This window comes from Pempheris klunzingeri, chromosome 8, assembly GCF_042242105.1.
Source record: "Pempheris klunzingeri isolate RE-2024b chromosome 8, fPemKlu1.hap1, whole genome shotgun sequence".
Lineage (NCBI taxonomy): Eukaryota > Metazoa > Chordata > Actinopteri > Acropomatiformes > Pempheridae > Pempheris > Pempheris klunzingeri.
The window spans coordinates 14235738-14254711 of record NC_092019.1 but is presented as its reverse complement, the minus strand read 5'-3'; the positions used below and the strand labels follow the sequence as shown (position 1 = coordinate 14254711).

Here is an 18974-nt window from a genome sequence, read left to right as displayed (position 1 = left end):
AAATGCTGTGTACAATTATTGTAAGACAAAGCTTTGAATGGCAGCTTTTGATACTCTTTACAGGCGCAATGTATTCAAAACACATCAGCTTTCTATTCCAGCTATAGTTGTTGCCTTGTTTGGTCTATCCTCTAAAAGAATATCTCAATATTTATCTACTTTTTCTGCCTACAATAATAGAGAATGATTGCTATAGCTACTCCTGGCAGAAACAATTATGTAAGCTGTTGTAAAACTTTATGGTTTAGATATTTAAATGTGAGTGAGGCATCTCATGTGCATCAAATGCAATGATTGATTAAAGTGCACATCACAGCCTTTAAATGGCATGTCATTGCTCTTGGTTTGATCTTGAGAAGCCGTTAAAATGCACTGGTTATTTTCTATTACTTTTTTTCTTTGACATCCTGTCATAAATATAGTCTCGCGGTTTTCATTGTATTGTTAAGCTGATTGCCGATCCATCCTCCTTGTTGTTGTGCATGATTTAGTTTCTGTAAACGGGGGGACAGGATAGCATTAACAGAATTTGTAGGCCTTTTATGTGTGTCTGGTTTCATTTTATATTTTTTCAAAAGAGCACAGGTTTGAGGCACTTCTTTTTTCTGGGAGTTTGTCCTTTCTTTCACTCTAAATTATTAAAACATCCTAAACAATATTTACAGCCATTACATATTTGACATGATGCATAGCTATCGTTGTAGCAGACAGGGCAATTACTTATAAAGCACATATTTGTCAGTAATTGCAGGTGAACAAATATATTGTCTCTTATTTGTTAGCTTTGAAAATTACTCATGTTTTAAAGTAACAAGTCTGCCACCGCTTGCTCCCACTATGAGACGTACACCAGTGGAATAACTTAATTAAATCTTTTAATGATTGCTGTACGAATGAAACTAGAAAATATAATTCCAACTATCAAAAAAGGTATTTGATGAGAATTAAATTCCTGAATTTGTCTCACTGCATAGATAAATGAATGACAATGGATTTTTCACATTACTTCTGTGGAGTAGTTGTAGTGGCTGGACCAGCACCATGTGTGATTGACCAGATTCTGTCACTTTGAGCTAAGAATAAACATTGAAAGACACCTTTCTGAAACTGGTTTTGACGTGGTGGTTTAATGTCATTGTTCCAATCTCAATTTAAGATGAAACCCATCACAATCCCAGCGGAAATAAATCTTTAACGTTTTATTGAGTACTATAGAAAAACATTTTTTGTTGTCATTTTTGTCCATGAATGGCTTATAGGATATATTTTATGTGGTTATATGTGATAAAAGTAAAGTAAAATTGGATTATGTTGGACTGTTTCAATTCTTTCCTACTGCATGATTTCTCTGAAGTTATTGAATCCGGTGTTTCCAGCCCTTGAAAGCCCAGGTAGCCTTGATGCCACGTTAGTGAAGCCTAGATTACTGTAGTGTGAGAAAACAGTACATTTATAACTGAAAATAACCACACAGCAGTCTTTCACTTCTTCTTCCCCCTTTCTTCTTTTGCTTTTTTTTGTAGTTTTATGAGAAGGTGGCCAGAGTGATGAACTCAGACCAGGAAAGGCCGTTCGTGTGCAACGCTCCTGGCTGTTCTCAGGTAAGTGTATCGAAAGAGAAACCATACAATGTGTACGTGTGTTTGTGTGTGTGTGTGTGTGTGCCTGTAATATGAAGAGGTGTACATTGAGGAGGCCAGAAGAGTGGGTTACTGTCTTACACATAGGGGAGAAACAGAATAGCATGGAATTGAGTGAAACACAAACTTTAAATAACACTGCGGGTGTAAAAATACAAAAAGAAGAAATGCTCTTTAAAATAAACAACAGGGTTGATGCTTTTGCAGGATGCACTCTGTGTAAATGGAGCGAATGGGATGTTATTTTGAGTTAAAGCTTCAGTGTACAGGATCATTTGTTTGCATTTGTACATGCAATTCTTACAATCCTGTTTTTTATAAACTCAACAGCGATTCCCCACTGAGGACCATCTGATGATACATCGACACAAACATGAGATGACCCTAAAGTTCCCTTCCATAAAGAACGATAACATGTTATCAGGTGAGTTACGGCTACATCAATACAGACTCACACACCACCTCAGCAGGGTTCATGGCGAACTTGCAGCTCATTTTGCAGGTGTGTGCCTTAGTGACTCATGCTCAGACACACTTGTCTATCATCAGAAAACTTTATGGCGTGTCACTACCAGTTGTTTACTGTAATGTAAATCATATGACACATTACCTTGTAGCTCAGCTCTGTTCAGTGAATTCCACTTATGTATAATTCTGAAGGACCAGAGAAATCCACACATTAAATTTCTCTTCCCAGTTGCTTTGTGGGATTTGCACCATCAGACGGGTCATTAGTCCCGACCTTACTATAGACTTGGTGGGAGATGGTTTTATAGATGGTGTACAAGCCCCAGGTGACATGCCAATGGGTGCATAAATCTACTGTTCAAAGACACATCAAATCACAGATTATGTACTGCATATCCAAGTGTCAACTCAAGGCCAATCCATAAGTATAGATCTCCATTCCTAGAAACAGCCAGGCCACACCAGACAACAGTGTTAGCTGCTCTGGCCTCGCCGCCGAGATTGTGTCTTCTTTATTATTTACGCTCAGCAGACAGCAGGATCGGATTTTCTAGGCCGGGTGTTCTTATCACCTGCTGTCTGAGTTACAGCTCTGACCATCTCTCTTATTGAGACCTTGAACTCAGGATAAAATAGTCAGAGCTTGTACTGTAAGCTACAGCTCAGCCAAACATGGTAACATGCCCTAAGCTGGTCACAAAAATGATCCACGTGCCTTTTTGTGCGATAATTGTTGACCTAAAGTTAACCTCCTGCTACATTTGCTAATTCTTTCATAGGTGTAATCCTCAACTGTAAATTGACATTACTCTCTTTTTTATTAATAGAGCATGTTACAGTTGCATGTTAACGAAATGGAAAAAGTATATTTGTATTTTGGATACACAAGTCATGATGAAAGTTTGAGTCAATCCCCAGTCTAGCCAGAATGGATAAACAGACCATGAAGTATGCTTTTAGCCTTTGAAACAAGCCTGATCCTAAAATCACCTTCAACTGTCTGAAACCCGATCTTTGTGAACCCCCCACAATGTCAAGTTGAATACCGCGGCTTGACTGAGCTCAACAAATGAGACCCCCACTGAGTAGGTGGGATCTGTACTTTATCAGCTGAAATGGGGCTGTCAAGTGTGGTATCTCTCTTGCACTTTCTTAAAACCATTGTAAATACGCAACAACAGTGCTCATTCTTCACACTTTATGTCTTTATGTAGATCTCCACTGTCTGCTAGTCTAACCTACATAAATAAGGAATAAAATATGCAGCATTTTAACATCACGCTTAATCAATGGGTCGATAAAATCCAGACCAAGCCAAACAGAATACCAATATCAGAGAACAAGGGAAATTATTTTACAAATTTCTTTATTTCCTAATTTTTTTACATCTCCATTAGCTGCCTCTGTGGTGGCAGCTTCTCTTCCTGGAGTCCACACACACAAAAAAACACATAAAACAAGACAAATCTGAATCAGAGCATGTTGAAAACAAGTATAAAACAAGACAAAATGAAAATAAAAGAAACGTTTTTACTGAAAATCTTTACTTAAATTGAAACAAAAACCGTTAGATCTGCTGATGATGCAAATGATTTTGATTTCCCACAATATACTAGAATTCTTGCTCACGGTGTGTGTGATGTTCACTTAACTGTATAATTTTGTTTTATGTTTCCCGATTGTTTGTTTAGTGATATATTCTATGCATGTTTCAAATGTGACCGCCGAGGGCTGCAGATGAAAGTTAGTTTTTAGTTAACTTTGGTACCATACATTGAATGGTAACATTTTTGTTTAATATTGTACACTGGCCTGTACAAATACACGAAAATGATAAGAATGTGATTGAAAATAACAAAAAGAAAAGTGAAAAACCACAAATAAACACTATTATAACAGCTTGTCATTTCAAAGCTGAAAAAAAAACCTTTCCTTGATTTCCAGACCAGACGCCCACACCAACACGCTTCTTGAAGAACTGTGAGGAGGTGGGATTATTCAGTGAACTGGACTGTTCCATCGAGCAGGAGTTTTGCAAGGCCCAGGAAGAAGAGGACAGTAAACAGGTACTGCAGAGTAGAGAACAAACCCTCAGGCTAAAAAAAACACCTCTGTGAACCCAAAGCCACAGCCACCCACAGGGGTTGGGTCGGGTGGTTATGAACTGTTATCTGGCGCTATCATCAATCATGTCACTAATAGCAGCCCACATACTATGTGCTGATAAACCCACTTTTAATAGATTTGAAACACCTACACTTCATATAACCGCAATCTGCTCACTTGTTAAAAAACCGATAACGGGTATACCGTATACAGGTATGTTTACACCTCCAGTATTTATGCTATGCTTTTTCCTTTTCATCCAAAGTTTAGTCATGTGTTGCACATTCAGCCCTTGTTGTGCCCCAGACACCACGCCCCCCCTGATCCCCATCAGTCTTGTTGACAGTGATAGACAGGGCTAGCAGGTGGAGATTTGTCATCTGCCACAGGTGAGGAGAAAAGCGATCAGGTTCTTCACCTGTAACTTCAAACAGCTCTCCTGCCATCTCTCAGGGAGGGAGTCCTATTTCTTCCCAGACGTAAAGACAGACCCCTGAGACAACTTCGGTGGCAGCAATAAAAAACCTGACCAGACATCCTCACAAGCGAGCAGAGTTGCAAAGCTTTGACATTTGACAAAAGACATGATCATTTATGCATTATAGATCCGCCTTGAGACAACTTCACCTGAAACATAGGTACTAGTCAAATCACCACAAGACAGACTGCTTATCTAATGTCTGGAAAGATGTGCAGTGCACGCTGTAGCTAAGCTGTCATCTTGGTGGTTTGGCTTCGGAGCTCGGCTGTGCTCAGGTCAGCCTCGTCTAGCCTCCCCAGCCTGTGTGGTTTATGACGGGAGTCTCTGCTAAGTCAGCAGGAGGCGAGTCAGAGCAAGACTCCCTGGGACACAATAGGCAGAGACATGGAGTGAAAGCTTGAAACTTCAGGAAAACAGCAACGAAATAGTCACATATTAATTTACAGACACTACATTTCCAATTACCTCAACTATGATGATATGTATAGTCAATACTTATTGTCAGGTAAACTGTTTCTAAAATTTTGTGACTGTACTCTCCTTTCTTTATTCACATTTGACTCAATGCAAATTGCTTCAATTTGCTGTTTGTTTTATGCCAAGCTGTGTGAGTTGAGATTGGAGATATAATGTTACGTACAGTACGAGGTTACTTTGTTTACATGTAACAGAGGTAAAACCAACAAACCGTCCTGCTGGGCAAATAACAATAAGGAAACCTGGTCTTCATTAGACTCTCAATGTCTCCTCGACTCAACTCAGAAAAATGATAGTTTACATAGTTCCTTGTTGCCCATTCAAGCTGCGTGAATGCAGCCCAAGGCCAAACAGTCGTGATTGCTTGAGTTCTGCTGAAAATACAACTTGCTTCTTTACAGATTCCTAACCTTGTACGCTCCTCTTCACCCTTCCTTGCTGCAGAACATCGCACTGCACAGCCAGGCAGGCCAAGGCCAGCACCAGCATTCCCACTCACGGATGGGCAACCATGATACCAGCATAGTGATCCAGCAGGCCTTGCCTTCTCCTCAGTCCAGCTCCGTCATCACTCAGGCTCCATCCACCAACAGACAGATAGGGTGAGTAGGCCAAGCAAGGGACACAACACAATAAAGATTAAGTCAAGTAATGGCTACAAAGAATGTAGGTTTGATTAGATGTGGAACAGAAAGACAGGGAGGGATAGTTTTTTTTGTGTTTTTATCCTTGCATCTCTTTGAATTGTTTGAGTCTCTTCTTTGTGACCGAGTAGAGGAGGTACTGTTAAGAACTGCTGACAGACTGAAAATGACCACAGTGGTGCTGTGATGGGAGTGTATCCTCTCACCTCAAGTACGGCCCCGTTATAGCGACAGCCTTGGGCTCGGCCTGGTCCCTTTGTATGCGTGCCGATTGTCATCCCTCCGTAGTCTCTGAGGTAATGTCAGTGTTTTGTTACATATGGAGCAGTGTGTGTGGGGCCGGCGATTCATGTTTTGCTGTTCATTCAGCATTGTCCCACAGCAGAGCATGCCAAAGAGGGTCCCAGAGGACAAGATGAGGTCATTGTTGAATCCTTAGCCGTGACTGATTTTACAACGGTTTAGCATTTCATGCTCTAAAATAGTTCCTTTCACTATATGGGAATGTCCACAACCTTAAGGCTCTGTTTCTCTGATACCTTTGCACTGCCATGCTACAGGTGTATAATAACAGCAGAAATAGACTATACGCGAACAGCGAGATGTGTGCGGTGCTGCTTCATTATTTGCCTGCTGTGTTTAGTGGTCAAGCAATAGTTCAGAGAGTCTAAAGCATTTTTAATCACAGTCATAATCAGACTCTGTGCTGATGACCCGTAGCTGCATAATGTAAGTAGTGAGGCTGTATGATTTTATAAACTCCACAAACCATCATGGGGCTATCAGCCTTTTTGGGTAATGTATTTCCCTCTATTTGTCTTTATATATTAGTGACTTAGTCATCTCACACAAACATTTATACACACTTTCTTCCTTATCAAGGACAGACACTCAACTGACCTCATTCATTCCTTGTCCCTTAACCCCAACCACCTTCAAACTTGTGCCAGGGCTTTGTTACTGTAAACCAGACCCGTGGCAAGCAAGTTAGACATTGAGATGGCTCAGTGTTATGCATGTGCTGTGTCAAGGTTGTCCTGTGTAGATTTACAGCTTGAGGAGCTAGTGAATATTGGATGGGAGGCCCATCACTAAGCCTGACTGACACCCCGTCAGGCTCTTTGTCGAGCACAGGGTTGGAATTTCATCCCCTTGGAGGAGCAGCAATCACTGCCAGTAACAGAGACTTTGGAGCTGCTTCACCTGAGTTTACCTGTCATTAAAAACTCTGCACCTCGCTGAAGCACAGACTCACCACTTCACTCCTCTTCAAAGTGCTTTATGAGCACAAATCTCTCACTGATTTGTTGAGAGACTGGTGGTTTTACTGCCTGCACACACACAAAAACACGTCACTTGAAAATTAAAGCTGGTATGCCATGTGGTGTTGGTTTTCAGCCACAGAATGTCATGCAAGTCTCAGCTACAGTTATCTGTACCACATTATTTGAGGCTTTCCCCATCACTTAGTTACTAGGACAGTGGGATCCTAACACATGATTTGAATGAATAGATTCACACAAGAGAAAAATGATCTGAAAATGTTCACATCAGCAGGAAAATGGCAAGAGGAAACCCCTACACTGAGAAGCAATGCTTCCACAGGAAGCCACTAGGGCCAACCAAAGGCTGCACATGAACTTCCTACACGCAGAACAAGCTGTGTTGACTTCATAGGCTAGCTGTGCACTGTCCAGATTGAGAGGTAGGAACTCTAGTGAAGGTCAGATCAGGGCTCCCCATGATGCCTGTTCTAATTATCCTGCTGTCCTATTAAGCCACTCCAACTGTATTCTACGCTATGCTTTGATTTCCCTTTTGTGAAGAGAAGATATTCATGTAAAACTTGTTGTCTTTAATCCACAGTGCATAAGTTCTTTGCTGTGCAAATGCTTATGCTTAGTTTTAATCATAATAACATGAGAGACAATTACAAAACAGTTACCATGTCAAGAATGGATGGAGAGGTTTGTGTAAGTGATCATTGCAGGCCTATTAAGCTTTTAATCTTCACACACTTTATAGAGCTTTGTGGTGAGTATATATCCAAATCAGAAGATATCACCAAACAAAATCAGTTTAATCTCACGTCCATCTGCTTCCTTCATTCTCGGCTCTGCTGAACGCACAGCGTGAGCATCCAATGAATTAGGATAACAAGTCATTTTCATTGCTCCACAATGTTTACTAAAGAGCTTTGAGGCTTGGAATCAATTAGGATTGGCTTTCCTCAAGTCCATTTACTTTAGGGTTGAGCTGGGCCTGCAGCTGTGAAACCTGAGGACCTCTCTCTCTCTCGCTCTCTTGCTTTTTTCTCTCTCCTTCAGCTCTGAGTCCCTAAACAAGGTCTTTGGGGAGCTGCACTGACACAAACCAGTGTTAAAACCAGGCATAAGAAACAGCCAGCAGATCTTAATGTCACGGCTATCATTATCATACAAAGGGAAGCGGTGTCCAACAGACTTGAATGCTTTCTGCATTTCAATTATAAACATCTGGTGCTGAGTTATGTCAGAGTTAAATGCGTTGGACATTACTAGTCAACCATGTGAGATACAACATTCTGTGGAAACCTCAACCTTTTGACTCGTAAGAAGAGATGTACGGGTATGGGTGTGGGCACGAGGTATTAAAAATGACATTCTTCTATTCTGGAGCGGTAAAGGAATTCAGTCCAGTTGTTTCCATAACATAGCACAATCAACCTGAATGCAGCCGGGTTAAGTGAGAAATGACTACACTACAGATGTGGTAAAATATCCTGATCATCAATTTACAATGTGGTATGTAAATACCACCAATAAATATATCTAGCCAAGCTTGGCTGTATATGAAACTGGTGTTTTTGTTAAATGTGGCTGACTGTTGATTTCAGCTTTGGTTTTGGTTTGGACTTCTCATGTCAAAGTTTCAAGAGGTTTTTGTCATTTTATTCTTGTGTAAATGTGACCTGAACAGTTTATCTTACTTCACAGTAGTAGTCCTTACTCACTTGCAGTTGTGCATGTATGCTGTGAGTCATTTTTCTACCTGGAGGATTCATCTCTAAACTTAAATGCGTCTTGGTGGTGATCGCCCACTCTGGTTATCAAGTGTGAAACTTTACTTCTGGCTGCCACACCACTGTGCAAAGCAAGTAAAATTGCTGTTTTGTTTCCCATGCTGCTTTAAATACGCAATTCTTCACACCTCAAAGCCACCAAGTACACGAGTTCCTTGCTTTTGCCTGTAAGGGAAGTGATGCGAATAGATGTTGTTCTGCAGGCCTCTTAACAATAGAGTTTCATGCAAAGCCCAAGCTTCCTGTGTTTTCTCAATAATATCTGGTGTTATGCTGATTGCAAAAGTAGGACCATTTGTTTCAAATTATCTTTTTTGCAAAGCCACATACATCTCTTTGTTCTTGATATAGATCATGATCACATTAGTCCAGTCAGATATGAGTTCTTGATAATGGCTGCACTTTCAAAACAACTTAAAGCTAATAGTCACATCTTGAAAACCAACAAAATGCAATTCATGTGCAAATGCAATCTGTGCATACATGTAGTATGTCTTGATCCTGATGTGATATTCAGTAGTTCTCTCAGCTGTTCACTCATAGTACATTTGCTGATACAGTTCAGTTAATTGATGGTTACTTAGTGATACTATTAGATTTGCTGATTTTGATTCCAGGATGCACTGCATATCACATTTTTTATAGATTGCACAACACTTTCCCCCATGCGTGTGATAAAACAACTGTGCTGATTTCAACACCCATTGTGCCAAAACAGAGAAAGTCTCCACACCTCTGCAGAGAGTTATGGGCTTTCCATGGACAAACTTTGACCTCATGAACTGCACAATTTAAACAAAACGTCCTTTATTATTGTTTATGATTAGATTGTATTCAGAAAGTGGTGATAAGGAGAGGGGTCGGTCCTGAGTGCAGGAGCACGGGACCTCTGCAGAATGCCTGAGGTGCCCTCATGCTCCGACTTGACAAATGCCCTTCTCCACAGGCAAATATGGGCGACAGTCTTAACCGTGTACAAACCGTACAGCTAATGCACATATATAGTAGCAAATAACAAATAAACAAAGGTAAAGAAAAACAAAGGTATACAGTGTAATCAAAAGGAAGGAGAGAAAAAGAAAGAGAGGGAATGCAGGATGTACATCTGACCTGAATTAAGATGAGCTCATTGTGTACTGCAGTGGGTTTAATAGTGCGTTTGTAGAGGAACGCCCAGACTCTGTTCCCTCTCATTCCAGCGGGGCTGTGTCATCCCTGCCCCGGGGCCACCACACATGCAGGCTCCTGCACAAGCAACTCACACACAGGGACATGCCTCACAGCTCTGGGGAGCACAGGGATCACAACGCAGGGAAGTGTGGAAAAGGGGGATCAGAGGTGGACAGAGGAGAGGAAGAAAGGGATCAGAGGTGGATGGAGGAGAGGAAGAGGGGGATAGGAGGTAGATGGAGGAGAGGAAATGAAGGATCAGGAGGGTGGAGGAGAGGGAAAGAAGAGAAGCATCAGATGGAAGGGCACGGGTTTTCTACCAGGATGGTGGCTAGCCGGGTAGAGGAGAGGATGAAAGACATGTCTACACGAGGACAGGAAAAGACAGATCATGTTTGGATGGAAGTATGGACAAAATGGGATCAGAGGAATGAAGGTGTGGCAAGAAATGCACAGCAATTACGAAAGGAAAAGTGAAAATGGAAAACTGAATAGAAAGACAGAGGGATGAGACTGACAGTGGAAGACAGGAATCAGGTGGTTGGATGAGAGGAAGAGGAAGTTGGTGAAGGAGGAGAGAGGCAAACATGCCAATAAATATTCATTTTAATAGATGAAGACAGAAAAAGAGGTGTATGCCAAATGTTACAACACCAAGGTGCTGCTGACAGATGACGGAGTAGCTTGTAACAAGACGACACAGTTGTTGCTTAAGAGTCTTTTCTGATTGATAGGAATGTACTGACATGCGTTTTACTTTCGTTGAAAAAGAAAGACAACCCATCTTTGCCGTCCTCAGCCAATGGCATCTAAGGAATCAAAACGATATCATGTTTGGTGAATAAATGCAGCAACACACACGCTAATTTGCTCCAGAGTATCATCTACCACCATTTCTCAACTGTGCTTTGGCATGGCTTAACTCAGCTTGAGGCTCCCTAATGTGAGGACACCCCATCCCAGACCAATCCCAATACAGCACCCTCCCTGCATCCATCCCTCCTCTAGCCCGCTAATAAAAGTCAGCCTGTGTCGTAACCCATTAGGGCTGATTTATTTGATCAGATTCGTATTATTTCCTCAGTCCAAACCCCATGGCACTCTCCTCCCACCAGTGATTAAAGGCAGTAAATCAGGGGCAGGTCCTGTGTAGTGTTTACTCAGAGAGCCAGGCAGCTGCAAGCTGTTTGAGGCCCTTGTTTCTCCCTCTGTTTACCCCCGTTCCCATGGCGACTGCACCACCGTCTCCTGAACGTCTGGAACTTGGCCCTGGGCTGTTTTGGTTACGTTCGAAAGTTTTTAGCTGCTGTGTCTACCCAGAGCTCACAGTGACTTCACCCAGCGAGGAGTGAGCGCAGCAATGTTGGACGAGTCGAGGAGGGAAAGACAGGGAAAAGCGAGAGGAGGAGAGGAGGGAGGGACGAAATCTGAGGGTGGGCAGGCACAGGGTGGGGGGAGGGCGAAAAGCCAAGAGCATTACATCATTGCTGGAGCGGAGTCAGAAAGGGAAGGATATGAGTCAGTGGACTGACTGCACCTCTCTCTCCCTCTCTCTCCCTCTCTTGCTCTCCTTGGATGGGAGCCAAGCCCCTTGTGTTTAAGTCCCCAGTACTTGAGCCGGAGTTGGGACTGTGGGGATTGGAACAGTAAAGATTAGTGTGTGTTCAGACTGCAGGATTTGTAGGTTAGAGCAAGCAAGTCCAAAGGGGCTTGAGTTGAGGTGTGGGCACCACGAGGGGTTGAGAAGAGAGTTATAGAGGATTAACGGGACAAAGAACGGTTGTCAGTTCTGCTCCATCAGAGAGAAAAATAGCAGGATAACTTAGAGAAATAGACTATGGAACAAGAGATAAAAAGCAAAAAAAGAGACTCAGAGAGGGAAGAAGAAGGTCTAGCAGTGATGTCATGGTGGAGTGAAGGTGTGGGGGAGTGTTGGGGTGGTGCAGTGGTGGTTCTTGGGCGGGGATTGTGGAGGAGAGCTGGGCTGAAAGCAAGGCACTCAGTAATGTGAGAGTGCAGGGTCAGGACTGCAGAGTGTCTACCTGCTCTCCCCTGGGGCCCACAGCCCAGGCTATTATCAATCCCCTCAGTGGAGCCACAGCCTGTCATTATTCACTCACATACATACACACACACACACACACACATGTTCACTCACAGCCTCATGAACATTCACACACTGGCACATGCACTTTCTCACACACAAACACTGTGAACATGAATCCACTAATCCACTGTACAGTCTGGTGCATAATGTATTCATAGGCAAACAGATGTAAACACAGAAAGCAGAAGATAACCAAAAAGACAAAAAGCAAGTTTTGTAAGACCTCAGTCAGAAAGCTTTTGTTATAAATATTGATAATGGAAATCCTTCATGAAAGTTTATTTTCATTATTGATTCATTAGTCAAATACGACCGAGAAGGCCAAGCAGTCGGCTAATGTCACTTGTAGTAAGTCCAGGGAACAGGCAGAGCAAAGAAAAAAGTTCTATAAAAAACCTTAATTTAGTCTGCATATTTGTTGAAAAATGCTGACTGGTTTCAACCTTGCAGGGTCTTTATCAGGGCAGAAATGTTTTTGGTCTATTAAATGTCTGCAAATGGTGAAACCTACCACAAGATTCCAGAATCCAATACAACATCCTCGAAATGTAGTTCAAAACCAAAATAAAAATGATTTATCATTAAAAAATAAGAAATAAACAAGTAGTCATATTTACATTGAAGAGGACAGAACCAGCAAATTGAGTTGACTTTTCTCAAAAAATACCATAAAGAATTATTTGGGTTATAACAACTGTTGACAAAGAATTTTCTGTTGGTTGACTAATCAACTAATCTTTCATCCTTATTGATACTGTAATGCACATTAGTAATGTTCAACATGTACACATCCATCAGTGGTATTTTAAAAGACAATAGATATGTTTTTCTAACAAGAAACAAAATTATTACATTTATTACTAGTGGCTATTTTATCCCAGTCAGTCTAAAACGTCCTTCTTTACTAGCGGAGTCAGCACAAAGCTGAGTTAATCCGCAGAGGAGGTGCTGTCAGGCGTTAGTCTTGTTTTTCCTCCCACTGGACAAGCAGGTTGTGTGTTGGTGTGTGTGGCGGTGAAGGGCACAGTGATCACCCTCCTCCTGCTCTGTTGCAGGTGAGCATTGCTAACAGACAGGCGCAGCAATGCAACCTTGTACAAACTTCAAAGGAGCCTTTCTTCTCTAGAAAACTGTGGTGTGTCCTGACCTCTGCCAGTTATTGACTGTCACAAGTACCTCTGTGTAATTACCTTATCTTGAATGAAGACAGACATGAAGAAAAACTGATTTTATCTTTGTCGAGGGCTGTTAGTTGTTAGACTGCACTTAACTTTCCTAAAGAGAATATCAGCTAGAGTCATCAGCATCATTCCCATACTGTTTATAGCATGCACAAGGCTACGATGGTCTTGGGCATAGTAATGTATGAATATATGCAGGTTGCACAGTAGAATGTAATACCATATTAATAAATGCTCAAGACAACATTGTAATGCGGTTCATATTTGGATATCTCATAATATGCAATGGGGATGAGCGAATTCTAAGTTCTTAAAGAGATGTGAGCATTCAGAGATGTTTAAATTCTTTTTCCTTTTTCCTCTGAAAATCTTATTCTACATCTACGGTGCAAAACAAACTCACCAGACAATCATCATACTGAATAAAAATCCAGCAAACCAGTTTTATGTACAAAATCAACAGTGTGTCACAGCCATTGCCGCATGACTGTTATTTCATCTAAACGCGGAGGGAAACTGTGTTGATGTAGCGCGCAGCTCTACTGCATACCTCATTGTACTCTCATGACTTTTCCCATGTGGAAATGTTTGGATTTGCAGTGTTGCTCAGATGTCATACGTGCTGTTAAATGAGTGTGATTGTGATAAATTGGGATGTTAGACAGGAATGACACACAGTCGGGATGGTAATGGTCCTGTGTGTGTGGAGCAATCTAAAATGTCTGGAGCGTAAATGCACATATTTGGGTCTGGAAAAATACAGGTATTTATTCAGGTGGGGGACCGTTTGCTCTGGTACACCACCCACCCCATTTGGCCATCACTCGCTCACTACTCACTATTACGGTAATCCAGGCTATGATGTGGTCAATTGATCACATTAACCTGTTGAAGACAGCCAACCTAAATGCTTCTTGTTTGCACTAATTTCTAAATGCTCAAGGAAATGGAGCTTCATTGACTGGCATTCATCTTGATGATACTGATAACTGGAGAATTATTGATTCCCCTGATACAGGCTGTTTTCAGGTGGTGAACACTGTTTTGTAAGCTGTAGGGACTGAATAGTCACTGTATGCATGTGGGTGTAGCTGCACCCTGCAGCTGGGAATCAGTGTTCTTACGGGCAGGGATTTGGTGGCAGTTGTATAAATGATGTCACCGCCTGTAGACGGAGCAGTCTGAGTGTTTGGATGGCTGCAGCCAGTGACTATGACAGGACTGCTGTCAGTAGTTTAAGCTTAGCCCAGGCCTTGTCTGTACATGTGAGTTATTGATGTGGCCATGAGTGTGGATAGGCCTTTGGGTCCACACACGCTTTTGTGGTCACTAAGGGGGATTTTCCCCGCAGAGCTTCCACCGCTGTAGCAGTTTCTAAATGTGATTTTCGTCATCCATATCTCATGTGGTTGTTTTGACAAATATTTTTCATTCATCATCACCATCATCGTTATTCATCCATTGTATTACATGAAGTGTGCTCGTTTAAAGTGCATCCAAAAACTCCTAAGATGCCTCAACTTTCCATTGTAGCTCAAATACTCAGCCACAAACTCCTGTTGTGACTTCATGGCTACAGGAACAAGTGGAAACTTAAAATGAAGCATGCTCTGAAATAGCACACGTGAAATTAATGAAATGTGTGAAATTATCTTCAAGATTCAAGAGCTGTTTTCTTCAGTGGTGTCATATTGTACAGTTGCAGTTGTCCAAGGGTTCTTTTCAGTGTAGTGCTCTATGTCAGTAGCCATTACTCCAATCATGGGGCTGCAGCCAGCAGGATCAGGTCCACCACAAACAAAATCAAGTATGGCGATCTCACCTTTCTCTTTTGTTCCAGTAACAGTCAAAAAGAAGTCTGTGACAGAGATGGTGCTTTTTATTTTTTTGTTTTATGTCATTATTAATAACTCTTTAGGTTTCTCAGTTTTAAACATTCAGTAGTTGAAGTGGTAAAGGAGACTTAAGTTCTTAAGTTAAGCTGTTATGTGTGTCTTGTGTGTTATGAGTCATGAGTGTTATGAGTCTTTGCATAGTTTCATAAACATCACATTTGTTTCTATTTGATTGATGAAGCATTTTGTTTCAAAAACATAACATAAATAAATATGATAAAACTTTCATTTTAACCCTCCCCATCCTCATTTAGCGTTTACAAACAGAAACGTAACATCAGATGAAGGGTTTGAACACAATGTACGTACAATGTAAGCAAATGTAAAGAGTTTTAATTTGAATGTGTTCGTCAACAATTACAACAACTTCTCCAGTGAAGACAGATAATCAATGACTGCATAAATATAACACTGTTTTAATCACACAAAACATACCCTCATATTTTACATTTTTATTTTTCATATTGATTGTTATAATTATTTTCATTTCATTTTATATATCAGTATTTTTTAATCACCCCTCTATCATGACAATTGAGCTGAGAAATGCTACAAGATGTAGCTGAAAGTGCTGGAAGAAATCTATGGAGGTGGACCTTGAAATTCTTTTCTTTTGTCAAACTGCTATTTCAGAGTTAATGTATACACACTTTAATAAAATGTGATTACAGCTTTGACATACTGCATTATCAATCAGTCATTATGTCTTTAGTTATGGATGCTTCATAGGATAAGTTATAACTGGCACGCTATGGTGGTGGTCGTTGAGTTTGATATTGTTTTATGATAAAACAAAGTAGAATGATATCCGTTATCTACAACAGTGCAGAACCTGAAGTTCTCTGAATGTTTGTCTTGTCTGTGTGTGTCTTCTCAGGCCTGTCCCCGGCTCTCTGTCCTCATTGCTGCACCTACGAAACAGACAGAGACAGCCTCTGCCAGCCTCCATGCCTGGAACTCTGCCAGACCCGACCATGCCTGGCTCCTCCGCTGTGCTGATGCCAGTGAGTACAACAGTGGAGCACAGAGCACATTCATCCATGGGGGCACTCACACATGCAGAAGCAAAGTCACTCACTCATACGTGACGACAGTAAAATTCAGTGTAAATTAAGACGGCACAGTTTTGGATGTTTTCTATCGCCATTAAAATGACTTATCACAGTTTATAAGCAGGTCATTTCCTATAGAAATGAAGGATTATAGTTATAGAGAGTAGACTTTATTGAAAGTAAGCCAAAAAGATTTAGAGGACCCACATTGTGAAGCGGGGAATGATAACAACCACGAGGAAACTCCTCATATCAGGATTCTAATGATATAACATGTGTTCTCATTGTAACACAAGACAGCCTGTGTTTATGGTATGGAAAAAAAACCCTCCCATGTTTATTAAATTAAGAGCTAAGCGATTTTGGGGAAGATTGACGGTTCAGGAAAGGGGTGCAGGTTCGGGTGATATTTTTACACAAAACACACTTAGTGCAATTAAGGCTGTGTGTCAGGTTCTAGACCTGAGTCTCTGTGGACGAGGAGGGTTGGGGGGGGTGAGGCAAAGGGGGGTGGAGAGGGTCCTTTCCCCACACCAACCAGAGTTCAGCAGCTGGGGGGCCACAGAAGCTCACACATGCATGCATGCAGAGACCCACACAAAGGTTTCCTCTTTCCTGCATATACTGCTCGGTGAACACTGCTCACATCATCACCCAGCGCAGGTGACCTCTCACCCCTGTCAGCTTACCCAGCTGATTTCCTCACATTAAGGTCTCAGCTGTGACAAATGACCACACTGACCAGGGTCACACTCAGAAGCAAGCAGTAAGCAAACACACATGAAGACAGAATCTTATGCATTCATACAACTAAGTCGCTCACATCTTGTTCACCTTATTAGCGCATTCTGCACCAAGAGGGGCTGAGGTTTGATGTGTTAGTCCGACTGACACTCACCACACCATTATCAGAAACACACACACACCCCTGTTGAACCGGCTTCCTGTGTTAAGTCCCTCTGTGCTGGCTTCCTGTTTTGGGTCAGCTCCAGTTATCATCACACAGAGCTGTGCACAGGGCAGCCTGTCATGTGAAATCAGGCTCTCATGCTCTCTCATCGCATCCCCCATAGCCTGCTGTGCATGAGGATGAGTCTCACGCTTTTGCTTTTGTGAAAGCAGCGATACCATCTTAAGACACAAAAATCCCCATAAGTAGCATAGATCAGATCTACATTAACAGTTGTTACTGAAAAAGTTTTGTGTAATGGGAATAATATGTCAACACAATACACAACAAAACATAATATGTGACTGTTATCATGCTGTTGTAATCTTCAGATGGAGAGACAAATGTCCATGGGCTCCAATATGATGGGTATGCAAGGACCCACCCACAGCAGTTCCTGCTCTTCCACTCACATTCCCTCCATGCACTCAGAAGCCAAACTGGTGAGTGTATACATGTATTCACATGGATATATTCACATTCATGCACACACATACACAAGTGCACACACTCAAGCTCAAAAGTGTTGCAACTCTCTTTTCCACTGGGCTGTGCCAGAAAAGCTGTGCTCTTAGGTCTGTGTGGATTTCATCATTTGGTGTGTAATCAAAGCTGTGTCTGAACCTGCCAGTACAGCACTGGAGACTCTTGGACGAATAAAGGGCCCTTTATGTGGTTGTGGCTGGGCTGCCCACCGACTGCCTGATGTATATCTTAATGTACAGAACATGTTCTGTAGGTCCTGCAACTTGTTAGCACTAGTTTAACACAGCGGGGAAAAAATCAAATGACCTCATCCTTCACAAAGCAGGCAGTTAGAGCAGTGAGAATGAGACATAGCGGAGAGTGGAGAGAGTCAGAAAGGAGACAGGTTTTGAAAGTTAAATGCGTATAGAAAACTGAATGAGGAAAAAGTGGAGGGGAAAGAAAGCCTGGACTCGGTTCTTCTTTGCATGTTAGTCTTGTTAATGCTGATGCCAAAGACTGACAGTGTACCTTTGATTGATGTCACATGGATGAACAGTTACACTCTAGGTGATATGAACTGATAAAAACTGTAGCAACATGACCAGCAGCCAACCTGTGTTTTCAAAATAAATAACTTTGAAAACGAAAAAGGCTCCATGTATAAGTGTCATGACTTGGATATCAAAAAAAAATCACAAACCATAATGAAAAGCATTGGCTGCTCATTGTGTTTGGAAAGGTTTGCTGATAGCTGAGTTTGCTGGCGAGAAACATGTTGAGGAGAGAGAGAGAGAGAGACAGAGAGAGAGAGAGGGGAGGTAGCAGAGGTCATTAGAAGAGTTATTGCTCTGATAGAGGAGAGCGGGAGCATTCCCAGGGCATTTAATTCTCCCTCTTCCCCCTGCTCTCTCAAGATTGATCGTCTTTGTAGTCTTTTGAATCTCTTCAACTGTTCCTATGGTAACACGCTGGGGTAACACAATATTAGTGTATTAGGCTTATCTCTCCTCTGGCCGTCATCCAGACACATCTTACTCTTTTTTTCTCCTCCTATCTGTGTAATTGAATTGTAAATGCTCTGTTAGGCCTCCCATAAACATATGCAGTCACTAAATGGCTACAGGCCCCTCAGCCATGCAACTTTCTGGTTAGTTGGCCATTCAGACACGAGGCACCACAACCAAATGTAGATCAATTGAGATTTTGCTCCCTGATGTCTGAACGCAACTGATGGAATTCCGTGATTGTGGACAGAAAGTGAGAGACTAATTGTGT

General features: G+C 41.8%; 1 protein-coding gene across 1 annotated transcript in view; it reads left to right on the top strand.

Annotated features, from left to right (window-relative positions):
- Positions 1-18974, top strand: part of creb5b (cAMP responsive element binding protein 5b) — a 36859-nt gene that overhangs the window by 3724 nt on the left and 14161 nt on the right. Inside the window, exons 2-7 of the mRNA XM_070835928.1 lie at positions 1524-1601; positions 1971-2064; positions 4053-4174; positions 5617-5774; positions 16108-16234; positions 17564-17674. Of these exons, the coding sequence (XP_070692029.1) occupies positions 1524-1601; positions 1971-2064; positions 4053-4174; positions 5617-5774; positions 16108-16234; positions 17564-17674 (690 nt within the window). The remainder of the gene's footprint in view (positions 1-1523; positions 1602-1970; positions 2065-4052; positions 4175-5616; positions 5775-16107; positions 16235-17563; positions 17675-18974) is intronic.